Genomic DNA, 27,172 nt, shown 5'->3' with positions numbered 1-27,172 from the left:
TGATAGTGTATATATGGACATATATACACTACCAAATGTAAAATAGATAGCTAGTGGGAAGCAGCCGCATAGCACAGGAAGATTAGCTCCGTGCTTTGTGACCAGCTAGAAGGGTGGGATAGGGAGGGTGGGAGGGAGGCAGACGCAAGAGGGAGGAGATATGGGGATATATGTATACGTATAACTGATTCACTTTGTTATAAAGCAGAAACTAACACACCATTGTAAAGCAATTATACTCCAATAAAAATGTTAAAAAAAAAAAAAAGAGGGAGGGGATATGGGGACATGTGTATGCACATGGCTGATTCGCTTTGTTGTGCAACAGAAACTAACACAGTATTGTGAAGCAATTATACTCCAATAAAGATCTATTTAAAAAAAAATTTTAAAAGAACACAAAATGAAATGTAATAAAGAGAAAATGTAGACTAATACTAATTTTGATGAAATTTTACTTCTTCTCTACATATAGTTGTTATAAATTACATGATTTTTAAGAGACACTTATCCTAGAGCTCGGGGCATGTAAAATCATCACTCAGATAAACTGTGTCTTTATCATGTGCATAGACTCATCTTAACAAGTCTTAAAGGATGTATCTAATTGAAAGTTTTTTGTGGGATTAATCTTTAAAGAGGTGAGAAGAACCTTGTAGGAGTTTAAAATACTACAATGATAATAGCACCACTTCTATATATGTCTTCTACCACATTCTTAGGTAAAGATCCTTTAACAGTTATTTTTACAGTAGGCTTTCCCCAGAAGTTTTGGCTATTTATTTACCAAGATTATAACAAGACATGCTCAGGTCAGTGTGGATACAAATTTAATTGTTGAGAACATAAAAAAATTTTGACTTTGCCACTTGTGATTTCACTTTCTTGAATATACAATTAGGTAGATGAATATTTGCAGGAGAGGGTATAAGAGAGAGAATAAAGTGACATATCTATATCCTTCTTTTAATTCAGCCACAAAGACTTTTAAACAAACAAAAGATTTATATACATAAATTTTGTCAATATAAAAAAATATTTTCCTGCCCCATTGAATAATATTTTATAAAATGTAATGTAGCTGTATCGCATTAATAATAATCACTAATAATAACAATATCTAATATTTGTCAAGCTCTTTAAGCTCCACAACAACTGTATAGATAAGCAGAAATTGTTTTCCCATTTTACACATGAATAAAACCTGAAGCACAGAGATGTGTGATATGGCAAGTAATTGGTCAAAGCGGGATAAAAACAAGTTGATTTCTGGAATGTGTTGTATAAACTATGGGGTTTTTTTTTCTTATCTTAGTTTCTCGGAATAGAGTATTATAATACAAGTAACAGCCAGAACGCATAATATGCTGTGCAAGCTGGTAATCCAAACCCACATGTCATCCACCATTCTGACACTGCTGGCTCAATCTCAGCTCCTACCTATGACTCCTTGGAGGACCCTTAAGACTTGTGGGAGGAGAAAAATGTGGTTTGGTTTGCAGATGGGTTGTCTTAGTATGTGGTTAATGAAGTCAAAAATGGGTGCTGGCTGCTCTATATCTCCATTCAGGGATGGTCCTAAAACCCAGCAATAAAAAGAAATCCTTTCAATGGGCAAAACTTTAGGTAGTGCACCTGGTCATTTATTCTGTGTGGAAAGGGAAGGGTCCCTGAATTATATGGCTGTGGTTTGGTTGTATTGAACATGGCTGTAAAACAAAAAAGACTAGAAAATCAGGAACTAGGATGTCTAGGGAAGAAGAATGTGGATAGGCCCATGGGACAGGGCATCAAGTAAGTGCGAAGATCTTTTCATGTCCTGGTAATGTCCTCCAAAGAGCATCTTCCTCAGAAGAGATGCTAAACAGCCAAGTATGCAGAATGACTTGTCCAGTTGACGTCAGCCAGTCTTTGTCATTGGTCACTCTTATGCTGATAGAAAGGACACTGGTCACACCATAAACTTGAGGGTAACAAGAGCCTCTCATCCTCCAGGATTATTATACATATCAAATGAATTAGTCTATGTACACAGTAAAGCCTCAGTAACCGTTACCTATGATCATTATTCTCATTACTGCTGGCTGGATATAACCCACTAGAAGGAAATATGTCACTACATATCCCAAACCTTGAACATGTTCACAACCTTTGCTATAAGCTGTGATAAACTGCATCCCTCAGAATTTATTCTTAGGAAATAGAAGTCTGCAAAATGTACATATAAGATGTTCTTATCAATGTCATTTAGATTTCCAAGAGAATTAATACAATAGACATACCAATTGATTGTGGATTGGTTGAATCATTATTGTGTACCCAGATAATACGATAGTACACAGCTACTGAATGTCAGCTTCTTGCAAGATATTTAAGGATATATGCTAAGTGGAAAAAGTAGATTTCATGAAACAAATTTATACCAACTTTATTTCCATATACCCTTATATTAGGAAAAAGTGAGTGATATAAGTATTTAGAGCCTTGTATACATAAATATTATATTAAGAAATGAACGCCCCCTTTAAGGATTGTATTGAGTTGGCCAAAAACTTCATTCGGTTTTAAGTAAAAATAAGACATATTTTTCATTTTCACCAAGAAATTTATTGAATATATTCATTAACTGAGCAAACATTTTGGCCAACCCAATATAAATGAGAATTCTGTCATCATTCTGCAAATACAGAAAATGTCAATATGAAGACATAATTCAATTCTGAAAGGTCGTTAGTTGAAAATAACAATACCTGTGAAAACACCACCGGACTAGATTGTTGAGGTGATTGTTGAGAAACCATACTGACGTTATACCCCACAACTTTTCCTCTTGTCACATTATCTGCTGGCATCTCCCAGGACACATTGAGCGAGTATGGTGAGAGGGGGGAGACTGAAGGAGGGTTCATGAATACAGGCGCTATTAACAACAACAATAACAACAGCCAAAACAATGAATGCTGTATTCACACGTTTTCAACCTGAATTCACACATTTATCCTAGTTTCTGAAACACCTCACTCCTTACATAATATTCTAATTTTTAAAAATCAAAGAAGATGCTGGTGTGTATAAAAGCTACTCACTTATTTTTATATCTGCAAGGATGTTCTCCACCTTCACATTACTAACAAAGATATTTTCCATTTACAAAATTAAAAAATAGGAGTTTGCTTGTGTTCATAAAGGTAACTAGTAGATAGCTGGGGAGGAAACCATAGGTCTTATGATGTCTTTGAAAGGAGAAGCCACAAAAACAGAATATGTCTCAGTCCTCAAAGTTTAGAACAATGCATAGTGACATATTGGACTTCTTATGTAGAGAAGTAATTCACTGAGCTTCTGGGAGAATATTACTCTTTAGAAAGAGGGAAATCGAAAAAGTTCTAAATAACCCCGAAGAAATTCGAAAAGTTTTCAATAAATCTGGATTGAAATGTTCAGGGACATACACACATACATTCTCCCCCTGCCATCCTTGAGATCTTAATATGGATTTTAAATGTGCTAACCAAAGGTGTATTATCAAAGGACCTCATTTCACTTTCATTAGCCAGTGACCCATACGATTATGAGGGTCCAGCATTGCTGTTTCATCCGTTACTTTTCATTTCTGACCTTGACTTTCCCCTTCCGGAATGCCATGGCTCATCACTTGTGCTATCATGGCCTTATTATTTGGACAAGATGGCTGGGAGTCATTAAGAGGTGCTCAAGCACAATGCACATTTTATTCATGAAATGATTCCCTTGGACATCAAACTTGAAGCTACCCTTACCCTCCACAGTCCTAACAGATCCAATTTAAATCGTGACTTGGGTTTCTTTGGATACCTATAGATTCAAAGCATAACAAAAATGTAGTTTTTTTGTCAAGGGCTCATGAAATTTGAAGTGTTTATAACATAAAGAATGAGGTGGAGGATTAAAAACATCTCATTTGCCTTAGTAAAGCTATCTTAAGAAAATTAAAACTTTTCACCATCTTTCCTTACCATATTGCCAACTGCTTATAAACACACTTGTGAATTACAGATTTTGATGTCTGGGATTATATTTTAAGGTACAATTTGGTACCTAAACTATTTGTTTTGGAAAGAGAAAGAAAAACAAAAACAGATTTGTGAAATTGGTAACAGTTGTCTCTTTCACTGAACATAAATTGTACTGAATTTGGAGCAAGATGGGACATATGGCCATCCCACTTCAGGACTGGAAACCAATTGCTATTTTTGACAAACATTTCCGAAAGACTATAACTACAGTTAAGTCATTTTTGCCCCTTGAAATAACAACTAAAACATTATTTTTTTCCCTAGAACTTACTGCAAGAACTTTGTGACCTTGAGTTATCTATGAAACCAATCTATGCATTCAATATTTCCTTGGTTTATATAAATGTACAGCTCTTGCTTTTTGAATGTATTTAGTGCTGTTGACTTTAATTTGAGGCAATATTTTCATTCAGGAGTTTCCAAAGTAGAGTTCAAAGCATTAGTCTTCACCTGATTCTCCCGTTCTTCCTGTGGTCCAGGCAGAAGACACACTCCCAACCATGTTCACAGCTAAGACTCTAAACTTGTACTTGGTGTACGGCTCCAAGCCAGCGATGATTGTGGTTGGTTGGGGAGGTTCTAATGCATTTTCATTGGCTGATTCTGCAAGTCGGTAAGGACTGAGCCAGCCACTGCTCTGAAAAACTCGACTTTCTGCTGACCTGGTTTCTCCATTAGATCTCAGTCTTTTCATGTATAGTTCATATCTTATAATTATGCCTAGAAAAGTGAAACGGTGAACAAAGAGGACTTATTAGACAAATGGGCTATTTTAGGGGTGGGGTGATGTTAGGTTATGTGAAGAGTCCTGGCTTTCCTTGTTCTTCAGACTCAATTACCTGTCTATTTTCTTGGTAATCTACATGACAGGTACTTATAAAAAAAAAAAAAAACTAGAAGTTGATAGCTACATGAATGCATGAAATATTACTGTAAAGCATATTCATGGAAAATGAAAACTGAGCACAAAAGTGTACAAACACAAAATAACTATAATTTATGATAGGTACATTCAATATTTTTCAGGATGATTGGTCATAATTTCTACTAAGAATGGCTATCTCTTTTTGGAAATTTGATCACTGTACCTTCAATTTGTATAGTTTCAAATTTGGGGATTTTAATTTGATTATCTGCTTAATGTAAGCCTTGTTTACATAAATATTAGAATATTACAGTTCATTTCCACCTAGTTTTATCAAGTAACTTAAAAATCCTAAGAAAAAAGCTTTTGTTATCATACGTACATGATATTAAATTACTAAAAATCTATGAATGTGTGCTGGCCTGTATAACCAAGGGTTCAATTATATAAGCCCCAAAATTAACTTAATGGAGTCAGCTAGCCTATATACATATTTTTTGTACTATTTCATATCTTTTTCTTGCTTAAAAGAAAATTTTCTGCTTATGGGTGCCCTAACTTGTGACACAGTCAAATATAATGCATTTCCTAAGTGAGTTTCAAATTAGAAACATCATTTGTGTTATGGCAGATGTCACTAAGAGCAAAGATAATATTAGCCTTCTAGGGGGCAATTTAAATGAGTGGAATTTGTTATTAGATTAAAGAAATATACTTATTCTACTAACCAGGACAAATAGTATATCTTTAGAAATTGTTTCCCAATTACGACATCATGCAGTTATAAAAATGAAAATGGTTGTCAGAATCTTATTGCACAATTCCAAATACCCAGATTCTCCTTCATGTTTTACCCAAGAATGGGAAATCTAGGCCTTGAATTCCTACCATTTGGTTCCATCGGTGGAGCCCATTCTACATGAAGCTCTGTGGAACTGATCTTCCGCACCTCGGGTGGACCCAGCCTTCGGGGAGGTGCCTGGGCCGTGGTCACTGTCAGAGGGGTGCTGTGTAAACAACCCCCACTAGTACACGCCTGTACAGCAAAACGGTATTTGGTGAATGGAACCAGATTCCAGATGGTTGCAGTGGTTTCAGGACCTTCATAGGGAACACAGGGCTGGATGCCATCTAGAGGAGCACAGGACAAAATATATTTCTCGATAGGACCAGAACGATTTGAAGGTACAGCCCAGGTAAGTGTCACAGAGTCTGAGCTAATAGGACTGATATAACTTAAGTTCAGGCTTCCCTCTGGGGCCCCTGGTTTTGTCCTGTAGGTGACAGCTGCACTCCTTGTTGAACCACGCAAGCTGCTGGTCTCGAGGTAATAGGAATAGGAGGTATATGGCGACAGCGCAGTGTCTAAGAAGTACTGAATATCTGAAGTTTAAAAAAAAAAAGAAGAAAAGAGTTACATTCCACAAATTGGCAAGGAAACATTTCTAATTATTTTTCTGTTATATAACATAACTACATTAAACTACACCAATCCACTCTTTTGAATACAAGTATGGTTCATATTTTTAAAAATTGAGATGAAGCAAATACTGGCTACTTTTATTGTGCAGTACAATATAAGAAAAATGCCTTTTGGAATGATGCATATTTAGAAGCTTAAGCTTTTGTTTTGTTCTTTATATGATACAGCGTCCTTTTTATAGAAGGTATAAGAGAGTCCTTGCAAATTCTCTGAAACAGAAATAACTAGGTTTCTTATAGTAATCAGATTGTTTTTTAGACACTGATACACTAGACCAAGGGTTGGCAAACTACTGCCACAGGCCAGGTCTGTCACCTAGCCAACATCTTGACTACAGCCTCTTCTGAATTTCCAACCCATGGAAACTGTGAAACTATAAATGATTATTGTTGCTTTAAGCTGCTATGTTGTAGAGACAATTTGTTATCAGCAACGGAGAATTCACACAATACTAGACATGAAGGATTTGAAGAGAGAGAAGGAGGTAGAAAAAGGAGGTAAAAGAAAAAAAATGACGGGGAGTGGACATGATCAGGCATATGCCTGGAACTTTCCATTCTCTAAGGGAAAGGGACAGAGAGTGTAAGTCAGGATTGTGAAACATACAAATGCCAGTGTGGCCGCCACCCACTCCCTCCTGGGACCACATGTGGGGGAAGGGTGAGGAGAGGCCCATCATGCAGCGGGTGCCCTATATTAGTAGGCAGATGCAGCATATTTAAGTGCTTAAAGAAAAATAGCTAAGCATCTAGCGTACGGTTTTAATCTACAGGATTGCTTGGTTTCCAGAGTGACGAGGATGCCGTGTTGAGATCCAGCAAGTGTGCTATGGGACCTTCTGTGACTGGGACAAGGTGACCCTCCAGACTTGGGCGGGCCAAAGGTTGGATGGCAAACGTGGAAAACAAATCTCAGCGAGCTCCCAGCAATAGCAAGAGCCCAGGGGAGGCTGAGATAGCAGGGTGTTCACGAAGACCTAAACAAGATGAGGATGAACACGTGCTCCCGAGCGTTATGCATTGGTCGTTGATGCCATGAGCGTGGCAAGAGCATTACCTCTCAAATGAGCCAGCATCGTCTGACATTTCTGCAGAAGCAAAGGGCCAGGGGAAACTGTCCTTCCCCCGAATGCATTCACGATGGTTGGGGAAAGGGAATAATTGAAGACTGAACAAGAGTGAATTCTATAGATTGAACGTTGTATCCTCCCCCAAATTCATATGCTAGAAACCTAATGCCCAAGGTGATGGTATTAGGAGGTGGGGGGACTTTGAAAAATGATGACGTCATGAGGGTAGAGTCCACACATGGGATTAGTACCCTTGCAAAAGAGGCCCCAGAAAAATCCCTCATCCCTTTCACCACGTGAGGACACAGCGAGAAGTTGGCAGACTGCAACCCTGAAGAGGGCTGTCATCAGAAGCCAACCATGCTGGCACCCTGACCTTGGACTTCTAGCCTCCAGAACATTGAGAAATAAATTTCTGTTGTTTAGAAGCCACTCAGCCTGTGGTATTTTGTTATAGCAGCCTAAACGGACCAAGACAGTGACCACCTGAGTGAAGGGTTATTTTGACATTCTGTTGCATATGTCATTGCAAATTCTTCATGAAAATATGTTGAATATCAGACTAGAGTCCAATCAGGTCACAGAAAGCACGGAGTAATCTGAACAAGGAAAGCTGAATACAAAGACTGATTGATTACAAAAGGGTTTTACTTACTTAGGGGACCAGAAACCTCTAAAGAATGCAGGAAGAGAAGAGACAGAGACAGGGAAAAGTCACTACCTCCAGGGCTGAAGCAGAACACCTAGGGAAGGAACAGACCTGGAAGAGATAAGACCTGGGATGAGATCAGACTTTGTTGGACAGGGTGCAACCATGGCCCACTTGATGGTGAAGTTCGCTGAAGTTCCATGAAGGCAGAACTCCCTTGGAACCTGGCCTCTAGCACCTCAGGTGCTCTACCACAGAACTTACAGAGAAAAAACTTACTGGCAGGGTGCCAAGGAAAGCTGCCCATGATGAGAGGCTGCACCATGGAACTCACTAGAAAGCCACCGTCTACGGTACTAGGGGAAGATGCCACCTGGGCATCAGAAGAATTTACTGGGATTGCCATGCACTGTCTTCTGGGGTGCATCTTGTAGAACTCACTCTTATGGGGCCAGAGCTTGGGAAAGCTGCCCTTTGGGGTCCTGGGGAAAAGCTGCCCAAGGGTAGTTTGGCAACTGTGTATGGCTGAACATCACTTGTTGAGTGATCTCCTGAGAGGGGTGCACACCAGAACCAGGAAAAGAAACCTCCATCTCCTGCAGGATCCCTCCAACACCCTCTACTGATAGAGTGCAACATAATACCGGCTAGTAAAGGGGAGATGTTTACAGGTTCCAGCTCCATTACCACAAAGCAGGCAATGAAGCCAAGGTTTGAAACGGAGAGGCAACAAATTGATAACTTGTACAAGTATACACTAAAAAATCTTTTATGAGACCATGATCTTTAGCCATATTCTTGGGAAACATTTCCTTGGGAAGCATATAAAATGACTGATGTGTTATTTATAATAGGAAATGTTTAAGTAAATTAAAGTTGAATTTCTTAATGAGTTATATTAATCTAATATTACATTAATAGGATTCTAATATTATATAGTTATTTAAAACAATAGTGATGAAGACCATACAGCAACATGAGAAAAAATATGAAATGTAATACTGCATAGACGTGATTATTATGCAAAATAAACTGAAGCACATATTTTCCCAGAAATTTTCCAAAATGAAATTTGTTTTTGCACTAGAATGCTGGAATTGTGATGCTTTAATTTTTTTTCCTTTAAATTTTCTTAATTGGATATACCACTTTTATAATAAAAAGTTATACAAATTCAAATCAAATTCAGGTGTTCAGAGAAATTATTGTACAAGAACATCATGAAATTCCTCTTTAGAGATGCACTGGGTCACAATATTGGTTGACCCCAGCCCCCGTGTGTGGCATTCCCCCTAAAGTACCACCCACCAGAGCCTCATGGAACTGTGCAAGTTGCCTGAATTAACCTTATTTTCTCACACACCTTCATGCTTTGTCTTGTACAATTTCTTCCATGCGAGTAAGTCTTCCTCTACTGTGGTATCTGGTTAATTCACCTCACATCACCTGTTTTTGTGGAACTTTCAATGGTTCTCAATCACTATCTCTGCCCTCAGAGGCATGGTTGCTTTTTACCCCTCCTCCACTTATAGGATACTCAGAAATATTCTAAAAATATTTCTTAATACTCTTAAGTCTATTCTGGTACAATATTTAATATATTACTTTGTAATCTTGGTATATTTATCTATATCTCTTTCCAATAATGAGAACTGTTCCTTCCATCCTTGTATTTCTAGTGGCTGGTACCGTTCCTGGTCTGCAGTAAGCAGTGAACAAAGTGTAACTGAATGAATGAATGATTCTTCATATACATATTTTTTTTTTCTAGGAAATAGTATTAAGAGTCTTACAATAAAAAACATTGATTTTCATCTATTCTGTTTTCATTCTTATCCCCTGCTTATGTTTTCTGGGTTTTTTAGGTTTATTTCTCTCAGAGGTAACTGAACAACCTTACCCTTGTTACATTGATCCTTTGATGTGGTATGGAATAATAAATGATAATGACATTAAAGGTAGAAATGAAATCCCAGAGTTCACTAAGATACAATGTTGTCTAAAACTCTCATCTTAAACTATGTTAATGTCCCTAGTGACGTAAGCAATGGTCACACGTAGAAATAATCTTCCTCTAGTGTCCCTGTGAAAGCATTTCCCTGGAGTAACATTTAAGGACTATCTCCCCACTCATGGTGACCCAAAGGAGGAAAGATTTAACTGATTGTGAATTTGGGAGGAAAAAAAAGCAAAGCATCCTCAGCCCACTGATTTCTTTTCTAATCTGTCTTCCTGCAGGAGAAAAGGTATATTCTCCAATCCGGCTTCTATTAATCATGATGATGATTTTTATTTTTCATTTCCATCTTATAGATGGAATCCTTATGTCTAGTTCCCCTTTAGCTTCAAACTCAAGTAGGAAAAAATAATATGATTTACTGACTACCCCTTAAAACTTCAATACTATCAAAAGTGTGCTATTTCCTACAACAGCTGTTCTCTTCACCCCTATAACACATAAAATACCTATTGGCAACCCTAATCGTGGCTGCAGGGGAGATAATATTAGGTGCTGATTATGTACACTCCCCACTGTGCTAACTTACACCTTTCTCTTCTACTCTTGAAAACTAATTAGGATGCAAAATGAGTGAAATGTTACCTAGGGAAACCACTGACTATACCTCAACTTCCTTTTAAAAAGTTATTTATAAACTTTAAAATTATTCCATCATTATTAGCAGGTATTACTAAGAACAAATAATTTGCAGGCTCTAAAAATGAAAATACTGGTGTGTTATGATCTTAGGTTGGAAACTACTGCCATGGAGAATCCCTTAGTGCATCAGGCCAGCTAGGAAAAGTTTTATTCTAACAAGGAATTCTATAATGGTCTCAACCAAATGGTCAAACTTGCTTGGAAGACACACTATTAATTTTCTTTGAAAAGTTCAACGATTCTCCACCTGTAATTCCAAATGCCTTTATTTAACCCAAAGATTTGTGTTCATCCAACTGGATATAAGTACTGTTTCCTCTTCATATTACACATGCTATCCACACACTGGAAATAGACTAATAAACATGAGGGTATTATTAGAATGATACAAAATTCTGACAGCATTAACCAATTGTTCTTACTGTTCAAATGCCATCATGCAGATAATTTGCATATCATTAATTATGGTGATTGTCAAGAAATGCCAGAAGTGGCATTTTTTTTTAATGAAAAATAAGGATTTAAGAAATAATACCTGTTTAATAGGATTATATAAATTTCTGATTAGTGAACGAGCACACATTTATTATGTAAGAAACTGTTATTTGGATTCTATATTAGTGCAATCATGAAAAAGAGCCAGAGTGTTGTACTCACATGTAATGTTCTATAAAATAGATCACTGTATGTTACCACGTAAAACATGCCTCTGGGTTGAAGGGTATAATTGAGGTTTAATTTTACTATTGAATTAACCTATATGGAAAATAGAGTGACCCTAATATACAACTTAAGAAATAATTCAACCAGTAATAGTGTCATCTTCAAAATCACTTTCAATATTTTAATAACTCTCTCTTCTTCTATCACAAAAACTTAAGTTTCAGGACACCTGGATCATGCTGATATTTGGAAGAAAATATACATTCTAGTAGCAGGTTTTTAGGATGCTTTGCCAACATAGCAGATGTAGACAGATGTTCCTTCCCCTTTGCAATCTACATTATAAAGTTCAGAGTTTCCATTAACTTCAAAGAAGACTAGGAGTACTGAAGAGACATTTAGAGTTAACACAAAGTACTGAATGTAATAACATAAGTCATACAGAACAGGGTGCAAAATGTAACCTACTATAATATATACAGAATAAAACTGTATGCTATGTAAAAGTTGTAACGCCAATCAATATGTCAAAACAAGGCAACTTCCTAATCATTTTCAGGAAGATTATGGAACTTCAGTGTTTTTACATAGCTTTATATACTTTTCTAATTAATTTATCATGTTAAACTAGAATTTGGAAAACTGGGTCTTAAACAAAGAGAACAACATGGAAACCTGAATTGGAATCACTGTTCCAATGTTTCTTAAACTAGTTTCTTAAACTAGCTTGTAGCTAAACATGACCAAAGCAAACATCAGAGAAGACAGAGCTGGAGGAAAATTTCCAGGTTTTCCTTCTGTCTTTAGGGAAAAAGTATCTAAAACATCTGAGTAAATCTTTTTAAAGATAATGGGTCTAAATAGTTTGATTTCTACAAGCTCCTTCAAAATCTTCATAATAGTTACAGGTGCAAAGATAGTCCTCATGGTTTTTTCACATCCTTCTTCTCTCAATTTAGTTCCATGTTTCTGGGTTTTACCTCTGTGGAAATGGCAATGTATGCATAAAATTATACTATTTGCTTGAATGTTAGTACTCTGATTTCCCTTTTTGAAAAGTCCATTTTACAACCTGAGAATTTAAAATGTGAACCCCTTATGATAGAAATATTTGATAAATTTTCTATAATCCTTACACCCAGAGAAATGAGAGAACAGTTTGTTGTAAGTCTTCCAGTATTTTTATATATTTTAAATTAAAATATAATTCATAGATTATTTTAATATCTTTTAGTTACCTTAAACAGTACTTCATGGACATTTCCCATTCATTAATAAGTAAACTAAGATAGCACTTTATAGGTGACCATATTCTACAATTTACTTAATAATGCACCAGATTCTATTATGTCATGTATCATAATTTACTGAAAGTTTTTTGAATGTCTGACTTTTTCCAATATTTTGCAATTACAAATAGTGCAGGTTTGGACATATTTTGTGATTTGGTGTCCCTTTATGACTATTCATCTGAGATACATTTTCTAAAGTAGGTTTGCTGAGTCAAATGGTTTGCAAAAGGGTAAGGTTTCTCGTATATTTTAACAAGTTATCCCACATGAAAAGTCATACCAATGAACCCTCACAGATAGCCCAGCAGTTTATGTAAGTTCTAGCTCCTCCATATCCTCATTAATCCTGGAAAGGGTAGTTTTTTTTCATCTTTGAGGCTTTGATAAGCATTCATGTCTTATCAAATAATAAGCATCTCATTTTCACTGCGTTTCTTTGATTACTAGTGAGATTTGTAATTCTCTCTGCTGAAACACTCCATGCAAGACAACAACATGTCTCCTCAATGTCAAAGAACTTAACTAATGTATCAATTTTCAGAATATTATATCTTTCCATCACTAAACCTTGAAACTCACCGTATGGGTGTTGATCTTCAATTGTGTAGATTTCAAAACCATCCCTGAATAAACTGTAAGTGAGCCAGTGGGCATTTGGAGAATCAGGTGGACTCCAGGAAAGACTGATAGCAGAAGAATTTTGAACTTTTCCTCTGGGTGGAGGTTGCTGGGATGGAGCTAAATTACAATGGAGAGAGCATGTATCAGCAAAGGCAATCAATAAGGACACAAGTAAACTGAAGTAAGATATCCAGCAAAGAGGTCTTTTTGATTCAGGATTACTTTATCAAGAAGACAGGTGGTTTACCAAGACATTAATAAACAAAGGGTATACATCATGAGTTCTCTAAAACAAAGCTTTTTATCTATAAACGTAAAATACATTTGTAGGTCAATGCAGCTGACATAAATATGGTTGGGGGGAAAAAACCACAAAAGTTTACATGAGCACTTCTTTTTTATTGAAGTATAGTTGACTTACAATATTATATTCATTTCAGGTGTATAACATAGTGATTTGATACTTGTATAGATAATGCACCAGACAGAGTTATTACAGCATTATTAACTATATTCCCTATGCTGTACACTACATCCCCGTGACTTATTTATTCTGTAACTGGAAGGTTGTACTTCTTAATCCCCTTCACCTATTTCACCCATTCCCCACTTCCCCTCTGGCAACCATTAGTTTGTTCTCTGTATCTGTGAGTCTGTTTCTGTTTTGTTCTATTTGTTCATTTTTTTTAGATTCCACATATAAATGAAAACATACAGTATTTCTCTAACTCTCCACCTCTTTCTTTGAATTTTTCTGAGAAACTATCCAAGGATGCATAATATTTATTTTCTACTTAATTAATTTAAAAGTTGATATACATAAATTGTGTTGAAACTTGAGATAAGTCGTGTAATTTTTGGATTTTTTAAAAGGAAGTTTTCCATTCCATTAAGCACAATGCTTCATCTTGCTTCACAGAGCATAGTGTAAAAGAAGAATACTAGCTGGTGATACAAATAGCTGTGGATGCTAAGGATGTTAAATAGTCTAAATATTAGCAAGAAACAAATTAAATGTACTACGTGAACACCAAGCACCTGTTAGAGCTGGTATGATTGTTTATAACACCTGTTTAAAATGCTGTGATTGTAACATAGAAAACAAACTTATGGTTACCAAATGGGAAATCGGTGGGGGGGGGGGGGGAAGGGGGAGAAGAGATAAATTAGGAGTTTGGGATTAAAAGATACACACTACTATACATAAAATAGATAAACAACAAGGACCTACTGTTTAGCACATACTCAATACCTTGTAATAACCTATAATGGAAAAAAATCTGAAAAAGAATACATATAAATATATGTATATAACTGAAGCACTTTGCTGTACACCTGATACTAACAAAACATTGTAAATCAACTATACTTCAATTTAAAAAGTGCTGTGATTCAGATGTAGAGAACAAATATATGGACACCGAGGGGGGAAAGCAGGGCAGGCGGGATGAATTGGGAGATTGGGATTGACATACATACACTAATATATACAAAATAGATAACTAATAAGAACCTGCTGTATAGCACAAAAAATAAAAAATAAATAAAAAATGCTGTGATTGTTAGAGATAATATGTTTGCTTCCATCAGGCACATAAGAGCATTCATCTCACTATTTTAGTGATATTTTTTATAGTATAAATATATACTATGAACACATTGTTTCTTATCACTATATTTTTCGTAGTCTCCCTATTTTGGAGAATCAGTCTACATTTTTTCCCCCAGAATATATAAAGGTAAAGGAGAAAAACAATGTCTAACTATATTTTAAGGGCAATCAACCACCAGTTTATTTAACCCCCGCTGGTTTAAGATGCATAATCCTTCATCCATTTAGAGAAGCATAATCTAATCGGACTTTCTCATTGACTAAAATGACAAAGGCACAGTTTGCTGTGTTAACTTATTTTGTAAACCATTAATCTTTCTGTTGAGAAAAAGTTTTAAATCATGAATCGATCATGAATCGATCAATTATCAATATTATTATATGAAATATATGCAGTCACTAGGCGATAGTCAATGTTTCAGAAGAAAAGAAAGTGCACTCTCAAGTGATTTAATAAAGAGCTTGGTCTTCCCTGGTGGCGCAGTGGTTGAGAATCTGCCTGCTAATGCAGGGGACACAGGTTCGAGCCCTGGTCTGGGAAGTTCCCACATGCCGCGGAGCAACTAGGCCCGTGCGCCACAACTACTGAGCCTGCGCTCCGCAACAGGAGAGGCCGCGATAGTGAGAGGCCCGCGCACCGCGATGAAGAGTGGCCCCTGCTTGCCACAACTAGAGAAAGCCCTCGCACAGAAACGAACACCCAACACAGCCAAAAATAAATTAATTAATTAATTTAAAAAAAAAAGAGCTTAATAAAGAAGCTATTTTCAAAAGGGTGGGCAGAATGTAAAGGAATCAAAAGACATGGAGCAGTACTCTGGGGTATGGTAATAGCAGAGCTCTTTTACTACTTATGTCATGGGTCAAGACCAATCCCAGGCTCAATGATTCACTAGAAATTCATTCACTCATCATATAGTCCTACTAATGGGTAAGATTTATTACAGCAAAAGGATACAGAGTACAATCAAAAAAGGGAAAACGTACATGGGTAAAGTCTGGGGGAAACCAGGCACAAGCTTCCAGTCACAGAGGATGGGCTTAATTCCCCTAGCAACATATAAAAACACAAGTGAAATGTTGTCAACCAGAGAAGTTCATTAGAAACTCAGTGCCCAGTGTTTATACTGGGGGCTGTTCATGTAGGCAGCCTCTGCCTGGCACACACCAAAATTCCAAACTCCCAGAAAGAAAGCAGGTGTTAAGCATTGTATGGTCAGGCCACTCAAGAGGGCTGTTCTCTTGCTCTCGGTACATCCCCTGCTCAACCAGTGCCTGCTTCACCTACAACCTACTCACAGGACTGACCTTCCTACGTACTTGCCCCAGGTCCCAGCTAATGATTGTTCTTATCAGAGGCAGTGAAGGGCGTGGCCCACTGCTGGTTTCCTTGGTAACCGAAGAGCCAGCCAGAGGTAATTCTCCCTATAACTGGCAATCCCTCCCACCCCCCAGTCAAGCCTACAGCCATGTCCTGCCCGCTGTCCCCTGCATATGGTGGGGTGTCACTCCAGGACCTTGCTTCAGACATGTAAGCTCTCCCATCCATTAAATCATTCATGTCTCTGTCATTGACTCCAGACTCCTTCTTTGGTCTCAAAACTGGGGAAATGGAGGCCAGTATTTCCTGTGGGTTGCAGCCCAACAAGCATAAACCATGTAATCTGTACAAAATTTAAGGAACAGTGAGCCCTTCTTAACAATTCTGAGGATGGTGGGAGCCGTCACAAAATCCAAACCCCGGATGCCAGCCAAAGGCCAACTTTGTAAGCAGGTCTTTCTAAAGACAAGCATTCAGGCCTGCTATGTTAACTTTTTCTCACACATTATCCCTAGCTTGAAGGGGCACAGCACTCAGGGACAGAAAGGGATGTGTGAAGAGCATCATCTGACCACTCATTGAAGGACAGAGCCAGCTCAAGGCCACTCTTATACTGAGACAGGGAGCTGGGGATTAAATGTTCTGACTTCCCTTTGTGCCAGCCCTCCTCCAGATGACTAGAAGGTTCCTACTTGTAGCTGAAGCCAACCGAAAGTCAGGAGGCAAGAGAGCCTGCTGACACAGAACATACAGAATCTTGGGGAACAGAGCAGAGTGAGAAGTATGGAGTAGTAACGTGAAGTTATCCTAACATACCAGTCAAAGACTTTCAACTAAGAGCCATTACTAATTCATCAGTACTCATGAGTGATATACTCCATTTCAAAGACATGATATAATCCAACAATAGCATTTTAAGAAAGTATATCAAGAGCACTGAATTTGAAATATATAAAATTCCATATCTCATGCATAAGCTTTCTAAAGACAATGTCTCTAAACCTATGGTAGATAATACTGATGTCACATTTTTCAAGAAAAATATTCAACCTCGATACATTCTCACTCTTCCCCTTTTATTTATCCTTTTTTGGAGGGGATTTTCATTGTTATGTTAAAATTCTAACTGTCCATATGCCTATTTAGATATAGGACAGTGAGTAATAACAATCTCAAAATGACACATGAAAAGAGAATTATTTCCAAACAGCACCTTATATCTTTGAATTCAACGATTTGCCATATTTTGCTATGGTCACTTTGGTTGGTTGAATACTGACAGTACATTTGATCTTTCAGTGAATTTTAATTTAGGGCTCTAAATCCTGTTATTCTTAGTGGAACTTCAAAGATTCATAAACTGTCTCATCTACAGCACTCTCAAAGAGCCTTGTAATCCATGGCAATTTAATGTTTTTAGTGAATATTAGTGATTACATCTAAAACTCTGCATGCTCTCAGGAACACAATAGATTTCAGAGTTAGAGCAATCAAAACTGACCATCAAACCATTTTCTAAGATGGCGAAATACTTTTGGGATGATTGAAAGAGAGAGAGATGTTTCAGTCCCATGTCAAAGGATGTAGAAAACGATTTGCATTACGTGAAAATTTCCTTGACAACAAACACAATCATACACATATATACACACAGAGGCTCTTTCAAATGTTTAAAGTTGAATACTTTTTATGACCATCTCTAACCACAATCTTGTCTGACTTCACAGTGTGAATGAATAGTGCTTGTTTGACATTTAAATGAGAATTTTCAAAGACCTGAAGGTTTAGATAGTTCAATACCACTCTAAGAATAAATATTTTGAAATCTTGGGCATGAGATAACTTGAACCCACTTTTATGTGCTGAAAGTAGGATTCTGAGAAAATGGTCATACACTCATTAATCAAAATTGCCAAGAATGGTCTTTGTATAAGACTCTCTTTTAAGGAAGGAAAGTATAATATTGTGACTACATCCATCAGTTTCGGATTACATCCCAGCTTGGGAACTTTGGTAATTGTATGATTGCAGTCAAATTTCAATTGGATGCTCTGACCCTTTTCTTATTTATAGTAAGAAGATGATAATGCCTACCTCTGAAAGCCAAAGCAACTATTATAAGTGTGTTCTAAAAATTAAAGAAAAATATGATAATTGTGTTTCAACAAAAAGGGAATTTCAATAGAGAAAGAGAATGTATAAAAACACCAAAACCAGAGTTGAACAGTATAATAACTAAAATGGAAACTTCTCTAGAAAGGGCTCAATGGCAGATTTGAAATGAAAGAAGAATCAGTAAACTTGATATAAAGCAACAGACGGAACTTAAATATACAACAATATTATTTATCTAACCCAAAGAACAGAGAAAAAAATTTAACAAAAGTGAAAACAGCCTCAGAGACCTGTGAGTAAATGCCATATGTACAATGCATCAACATATGTGTAATGGGAACCACAAAGGAGAGAAAAGACAGAGAAAGGAGAAAAAAACATTTGAAGAAATATTGGCTCAAACTGTCCAAATTCAATGTAAAACACTTATCTCCAATTCCAAAAAGCATAATGAATTCAAGTAGGATACACACAAAGTGATTCAGACCTAGACATAGTGTAGTCAAACTGGTGAAAGAAAAAGACAAACTCTTGAAAACAGTAAGAGAAAAACAACTCATAACACAGTTGAAGGGAAATACAATTAAACGTTTACAGAAACAAAGGAGGCCAGAAGGTAGTAGAATGACATATTTAAAGTCCCAAAAGAAAAAAGAATACTTGGTACCAAGAACTCTATATCTAGAAAAAATTACTCATCAAAAGTAAAAGTTAAATAAAGGTGTTCTCAAATAATTAAAAAAAAAAAAAACTAAGAGAATTCATTGTTAGCAGTCTAGCCCTATGAAAACTAGAAATAATGGATACAGACAGAAACACCAAAGCAATCCACCAGGCTAAAAGGAAATGATAAAGAGAGTAAATTGAATCATGGGAAGGTAGGGAAAACACCAGAAATGGTAAATATGTGGGTAAATTATGTGGATAAATATTAAAGACAGTGTATGTGTGTTCTGTATTCATATTCTGCTTTCTTCTGTCAAATCATTTTAAAAGCCTACTATTGCTTAAAACAATAATTATATTAGTGTAACATACACATATACCCACATGCACACACACACATGCATGCACACACAATCATAGCACAAAAATGGGGAAGGAAAAGGAGCTACATCAGAGCATAGTTGTTATATTTTACTAGAATTAAGTCTGTACAAACCTGAAGTAATCTGTGGCAGACAAAGATGTATAGTCTAATTCTTAGAGCAGTCACTAGTAAAATAGCGCTAAAATATAGATTAAAAGTCATCAGAGTATGGTAAACCAATTTTCAACAAGATTGCCAATTATCAAGGAAAGAATATTTTTTTAAACAGATACTGCTGGGACAACTGGATAGCCACATTTAAAAGAATGAACCTGGAGCCTTAACTAGCACCACATATAGAAATTAATTCAAAATGGATCAAAGACCTAAGTGTAAGAGCTAAAACTATAAAACTCTTAGCAGCAAACATAAGGGTTTGCTTATCTTCATAACCTTGGATTTGGCAGTGGTTTCATAGATATGACATAAATGCATGAGCAACAAATGAAAAAACAGATAAATTGGACTTCATCAAAATTAAAAACTACTGTGCTTCAAATGACACCGTCAAGAAAATTTAAAGACAACTTGCAGAATGGGAGAAAACATTTGCAAATCATATAGCTGATAAAGGACTTGTACTTAGAACATATAAAAAACAATTACAGCTCAGTAATAAAGACAAGTAACCCATTAAAAATGATAAAACTACTTGAACAGATATTTCTCCAAAGACCATACCCAAAGAGCCAATAAGCACATGAAAAGATGCTTGACATAATTAGTCATCAGGAAAATGCAAATCAAAACCACAGTGAGAGAACACTTCGCACCACTACAATGGTTATAATTAAAAAGACAGATAATTAGTGTCGGTGAGGACGTGGAGAAATTGGAACCGTTATACATATTGGTGAGAATGAAAATGAAACAGCTACTTTGGAAAACAGTCTGGCTGTTCCTCAAAAGTTTAAACATAGAGTTAACACGTGGCCCACATTTCCACTTCTAGGTATATCAATCATTACCTTAAATGTGAATGGCCAAAATTCAATAATTAAGAGACAGAAACTGATGGAATGGATAAAAGAACAAGACCCACCAATATGTGATCTATAAGAAACCCAACTTAAATAAAAAGAAAAAAATTCGGTAAGAATAAAGGGATGAGAAAAATATACTATGCTAACAAACCAAAAGAAAGCTGGAGTAGCTATATTCATTTCAGACCTCAAAACTGGAAAAATTATCAGGGGAAAAAAAGGAGCATTACATAATGAAAAAGTGGCCAAAGCTCAAGAATAGAATGCACCTAAAAACAGAATATCAAAATATTTGAAGCAAAACATGATAGAAGTGCAACAAAAAAAATAGATAAATCCTATTAAAATTGGAGAATTCTACACCACCGTTTCAGTAATTGAGAAATTCAGCAGCCAGAAAATCAGTAAGGATACAGCTGACCTGAAAAACACTGAACCAAACTCATCTAACTGACTTTTATAGACTATTCCACCTAATACACATTCTTCTCAAGTTCACATGAAACATTCAAGATGGACCACATAATGGACCCTAAAATCCACCTTAAAAATATTAAAGTGTAAAAATCATTGAAAGTATATTCTCATCCTACAATAGAACTGGAAATCAATAACAGAAAAATAAGTTAAAAATCCCCCATAAATATTTGGAGATTAAACAACATGCTTCTAATAACACATGCACCAAAAAAGAAGTCTCAAGAGAAATTTTTAAAAATTTTGAACTAAATGAAAATGAAAATAAAATTTATCAAAATTTGTATGATGCAGCAAAAGCAGTGTTTAGAGGGAAATGTATAGTATATTAAATGCATATATTAAAAGAAATGTATATATAAAAATGTATACAATGGAAAAAAATTTAAAATCAATTATCCAAACTTCATACCTCAGGAAACTAAGAATTTTTAGAAAGACACAAATTATGAAAACTGGCTAAAAATATAAAATCTAACTTGACCTATACTAAGAAATACAATTAGTAATTTAAAATCCCACAAAGAAAATCCAAGTCCAGATGTTTCACTGGTGAATTCTCTCAAACATATAAGGAAAAAAATGATACAAATCCAATAGAACTCTTTCAAAAAACAGAGGAGGAATGAGTATTTCCCAACATTTTATTTATCAGGCCAGTATTACCCTGATAGCAAATCTACAGAAACATAATTACAGAACATAAAACTACAGACCAACATCCCCCATGAACAGACATATAAAAATATCTTAATAAAATATTAACAAGCCAGAACTATATCTAAAGATTTAAAAAGAATTAGTTACTACAAGTAATTAGCATTTATCTCTGGAATTAAAGATTTATTCTCTGGAAATCAATTAATTTAACATATCATATCAATAAAATAAAGGACAAAAATTATCTGATCATCTCAATAGAAGCATAAAAAGCATTTGACAAAATCCAATACCTACTTGTGATTTAAAAACAAAAACAAAAAAACCTCTAAACAAAATAGAAATAGAGGGGAACTTTCTTAACCCCATGAAGGGCATCTACATAAAACCTACAGCTAATATTATACTTAGTAGAGAAATGCTGAAGGTTGCCTTTGTGATCAGAAATGAGGCAAGGATGTCTGTTCCCAGCATTTCTATTTGGCATTTAACTGGAGGTTCTATCAAGTCCTCAAAACAAGAAAAAGAAATTAGAAGCATATAAATGGAAAGAAAGTGAAATTGTTGATGTTCATGGACTACAAGATCATGTATGTACAAATTTCTAAAGAATTCCCTCCCCCAAAAAAACCTACTAGACATAATAAGTTAATTTAGCAGGGTAACATGATACAACATCAATATTCAAAAATCAATGGCACTTTTCAACAAACTGTGCTGGAACAACTGGCTCTCCACATGCAAAAAAATGAATCATAACATAGACCTCACACCCTTCACAAAAATCAACTCAAAATAGATCACAAACCTAAATTAAAATATAAAACTACAAACTCCCAGAAGATAGCAAAGGAGAAAATCTAGATAACCTTGGGTTTGGGGATGACTTTTTAGATATGACACCAATGGCATGATCCAAAAAGAAATAACTCATAAGCTTGACTTCATTAAAATCAAAAATTTCTGCTCTGTGAAAGACACTATTAAAAAAATGAAAAGATAAGCCAGAGACTGGAGAAAATACTCGCAAAATACATATCTGATAAAGGACTGTTATTCAAAATACACAAAGAATTCTTAAAACTCAACAATAAGAAAACAAACAACTTGATTAAAAAATGGGTCAAAGACCTTAACAGATACATCACCGAAGACAATACACAGATGCCAAATAAGCATCTGAAAAGAATTTCCTTATCATATGTCATTAGGGAAATGCAAATTAAAACAATGAGATACCACTATACACCCATTAGAACTGCCAAAATCGAGAACATTGACAACACTAAATAATGTTAAGAATGTAGAGCAACAGGAACTCTCACTCACTGCTGGTGGGGATGCAAAATGGTACAGCCACTTTGGAAAACAGTTTGGCAGTTTCTTACAAAACTAAACGTACTCTTACCATATGATCCAGCAATTGTACTCCTGGGTATTTGCCCAAAGGAGTTGAAAACTTATGTCCACTCAAAAACCTGTAAACAGATGTTTAAAGCAGCTTTATTTATAATTGTCAAAAGTACGAAACAATCAAAAGTTCTTCAGTAGATGAATGTACAAGTAAAATGTGGTACATCCAGACAATAGATTATTATTCAGCACTAAAAAGAAATGTGCTATCAAGCCATGAAAAGACATGGAGGAATTTAAATGCATATTTCTAGGTGAAAGAAGTCAAACTGAGAAGGCTACATGCTGTATGAATCCAACTAGATGACATTCTGGAAAAGGCAAAACTATGAAGACAGTAAAAAGATCCGTGGTTTCAGGGTTTGGGCGGGGGAAGAAAGGATGAAAAAGCAGAGCACAGAGGATTTTTAAAACTGTAAAACTACTCTATGTATGATGCTAACATGGTGGATACATGTCATTTTATATTGACAAGACCCACAGAATGTATTGAATACACCAAAAATGAACTATATACTTTGTAATCTATGGACTTTGGATGATAATGATATGTCAACGTAGGCTCATCAATTGTAATAAATGCACCACTCTGGTTGATATTGGGGAGGCTATGCATGTGAGGGGGCAGAGAAAACATGGGAAATCTCTACTTTCCTCTCAATTTTGTTGTGAACCTAAAACTGCTCTCAAAAATAAAGTCCTTTTAAAAAATCAATTGTACTTCAATATACTAGCAATTAACTTGGAAGTAAAATTAAGAAAACAGTCTCATTCACAGTGTCATTTCATTCACAACAGCATCAAAGAGACTAAGGAGGCATTTAATTAAAAATGTACAAGTCCAGTACACTGCAAACTGCATAGCACTGCCAAGAAAAATTAAAGAAGACCTAAATAGACAGAGACATACACTTTCATGTGCTGTAAGACTCAATACTATTAAGATGTCAACTCCACCTAAATTAATCTGTAGATTCAACACAACCTCTACCCAGATCCCAGCAGTCTGTTTGTAGAAATTGACAAGATAACACCAAGGATGTATATAGAAATGTGGAAGAACTAAAATAGTCAAAATAATTTTGAGGAAAATAGTTGGTCCTGATTTCAAGACTAAAGCTACAGTAATCAAAACAGTGTGGCTTTGGTATAAGAATAAACATAAGGATCAATGAATGAGGAGAGAGAACCTTGTATGGTCACTTGACTTTCTTATGTAGTAAAATATATATAAAACATAAAATTTACCATTTTAGCCATTTTTAAAAGTATGTTTTAGTGGCATTAAGTACATTTACAATGTTGTGCAACCATTACCACTATTCATTTCCAAAACTTTTTCATCATCCTAAAGAGAAACTCTGTACCCATTAAACAATAACTTTCCATTCCCCTCCCTCAACCCCTAATAATGACTATTTTACTTTCTATGTATTTGAAGTTGCCTATTCTAGGTATCTCATATAAATGGAATTACATAATACTTTTTTCATAACTTATTTTGCTTTGCATAATGTTTTCAAAGTTAAACCATATTATATCAAAATTTCATTCATTTTTATGGATGAATAATATTCAATTGTGTGTATATACCACATTCTCCTTATCCACTTATCTTTTAATGGACACTTAGGTTTTTTCTGCATTTTGGGAATTGTGAATAATGCTGCACCCAACACTGGTGTACAAATATCTGTTTAAGTTGCTGCTTTCAATTTGGGGTATTTACCTAAGGAGAGAAATTGCTGGGTTATATGGTAATTCTACGTTTAACTTTTTGAGGAACCATCAAACTATTTTCCACAATGTCTGTACCTGTTTACAGACCCACCAGCAATGCATAAATTTCTCCACAAGCCTCACCACACCTGTTATTTTACATTTTTTGATAAGGGCCGTCTAAATGGGTATGAAGTGGTACCTCATTGTGGTTTTAATTTGCTTTCCCTAATAAGTAATGATGTTGAGTACATTTTCATGTGCTTATTGGCCATATGTATATTTTCTTTCAAAAAATGTCTATTCAAGTCTTTTGTCCTTTTTTAAATTAAATTCTTTGGCTTATGTTGTTGAGTTGTAGTTCTTTATATATTCCAGATACTAATTTCTTATCAGATGTTGACTTGTATGTATTTTCTCCCATTCTGTGCATTGTTTTTGCACTCTCTTGATAGTGTACTTTGATGCTGACATTTTTAATTTTGAAGAAGTCAGATTTGTTTCTTTATTTTGTTTTCTGTGCCTTTGGTTTCATACCCAAGAAAACCTTACCAAATCCAAAGTCATGAAGCTTTTTTCTTATGTTTTTCATATGACTTTAGTTCCTAAGTTTAGGTGTTTAATCCACTTGGCATTAATTTTTATATATGGTGGAAGGTAAGTGTTCAACTTCATTCCTGTTTGCATGTGAATACCTGTTTTCCCAGCATCATTTATTCAAAATACTGTCCTTTCTCCATTAAATGGTCTAAACACCCTTGTTTCAATCAACTGACCATATATGTAAGGTTTTATTTATGGGCACTCTATTTCCTTGGTCTGTACATTTGTCTTTATGCCAGTACCACATTATTTTTATTACTGTAGATTTCTAGTTATTTTTGAAGTCAGGAATTGTAAGTCCTCCACTTGTCTTCTTTTCCAAGATTGTTTTAGCCTTGAGATTCCATTTGAATTTAAGATGAGTTTTCCTATTGCTGCAAAAAATGCCACTGGGATTCTGATAGGAATTCCATTGACTCTGCAGACTGCTTCAGTGGTACTGACATCATAACAATATTAAGTCTCCCAATCTATAAATATGGAATGTCTTCCATTAATTTATGTCTTATTTAATTTTTTAGGAGTGTTTTATAGTTTTCAGTGTTCAAGTCTTTCATCTCTTTAGTTAAATTTATTACTAAGAATTTTATTCATTTTGATGCCAGTGTAAGTAGAATTGCTTTCTTAATTTCCTTTTCTTTTGTTCATTGCTAGAAACACAACTGATTTTAGGTGTTGATCTTGTAACATGCAACTTTGCTGAATTTGTTTATTAGTTCCAGTAGCTTTCTTGTGAATTCTTTGGGATTTTCTCTATATAGGATCATGTCATCTGCAAATAGAGATAGCTTTACTTCTTTCCAGTTTGGATGCCTTTTTCTTTATCTTGTCTAATTATTCTGGCTAGAACTTCTAGTACAATGTTGAATAACAGTCACAAAAGTGGACATCCTTGTCTTGTGCCTGATGTGAGGAGAAAAGCTTTTAGTATTTCAACAATGAGTATAATGTTAGCCATGGGGTCAGTTGGTTTTTTGCCTAGACACCTGGGCAGCTTAATAGGGAAAGGATAATCATTTCAAAAATATGTTACAGGAACGTTTGAATATCCATGTGTCAAAAAATAAAAATGAAATAAAGAACACAGATGCTTTCATCACACCATACACAAAATTAATTCAAAATGTTTTATAGATCTCATGTAAAAGCTAAAAATACAAAACTTTCAGATGATAACATAGGAAAAAAATCTTTGCTACATTGGGTCAAGCAAAAATTTCTTAGATAGAATGCAAAAACATATGATCCGGGGCGTCCCTGGTGGCGCAGTGGTTGAGAATCTGCCTGCCAATGCAGGGGACACGGGTTCGAGCCCTGGTCTGGGAAGATCCCACATGCCGCGGAGCAACTGGGCCCATGAGCCACAATTACTGAGCCTGCGTATCTGGAGCCTGTGCTCCGTGAGAAGAGAGGCCGCGATAGTGAGAGGCCCGCGCACCGTGATGAAGAGTGGCCCCCACATGCCACAACTGGAGAAAGCCCTCACACAGAAACGAAGACCCAACACAGCCATAAATAAGTAAAATAAAATGTTTTTAAAAATTAAAAAATATATATATGATCCAAAAAAATTAACTTTTGTAACTTATACTTCATCAAAATTAAAAGCTCTTGGATTTTAAAGAATACCATTAAGAAGATTTTTAAAATAATCCACAAAATGGAAGGAAATATTTACAAATTGTATCTCAAGTATATAAAGAATTCTTTAACTCAATAAGAAGATAAGCAACTCAATTAAAACATGGGCAAAATGTGTGAAAGACACTTTGCCAAAGAAAACACAAGAATGGTAAATAAAAATATGAAAAGGTGCTCAAAAG

At 35.5% G+C, this 27,172-nt stretch overlaps 1 protein-coding gene across 1 annotated transcript in view; it reads right to left on the bottom strand.

Moving 5' to 3' along the window:
• USH2A (usherin) overlaps positions 1 to 27,172 on the bottom strand; it is a 795,295-nt gene that overhangs the window by 567,232 nt on the left and 200,891 nt on the right. The window contains exons 15-18 of the mRNA XM_068538548.1: positions 13,315 to 13,473; positions 5,809 to 6,303; positions 4,506 to 4,775; positions 2,751 to 2,920 (exon numbers count right to left, since the gene is read on the bottom strand). Coding sequence (XP_068394649.1) covers positions 2,751 to 2,920; positions 4,506 to 4,775; positions 5,809 to 6,303; positions 13,315 to 13,473 — 1,094 coding nt within the window. The remainder of the gene's footprint in view (positions 1 to 2,750; positions 2,921 to 4,505; positions 4,776 to 5,808; positions 6,304 to 13,314; positions 13,474 to 27,172) is intronic.

This window comes from Eschrichtius robustus, chromosome 3, assembly GCF_028021215.1.
Source record: "Eschrichtius robustus isolate mEscRob2 chromosome 3, mEscRob2.pri, whole genome shotgun sequence".
Classification (NCBI taxonomy): Eukaryota; Metazoa; Chordata; class Mammalia; order Artiodactyla; family Eschrichtiidae; genus Eschrichtius; species Eschrichtius robustus.
Note: the sequence above shows the minus strand (reverse complement) of the source record. Positions and strands in the feature narration are given on the sequence as shown.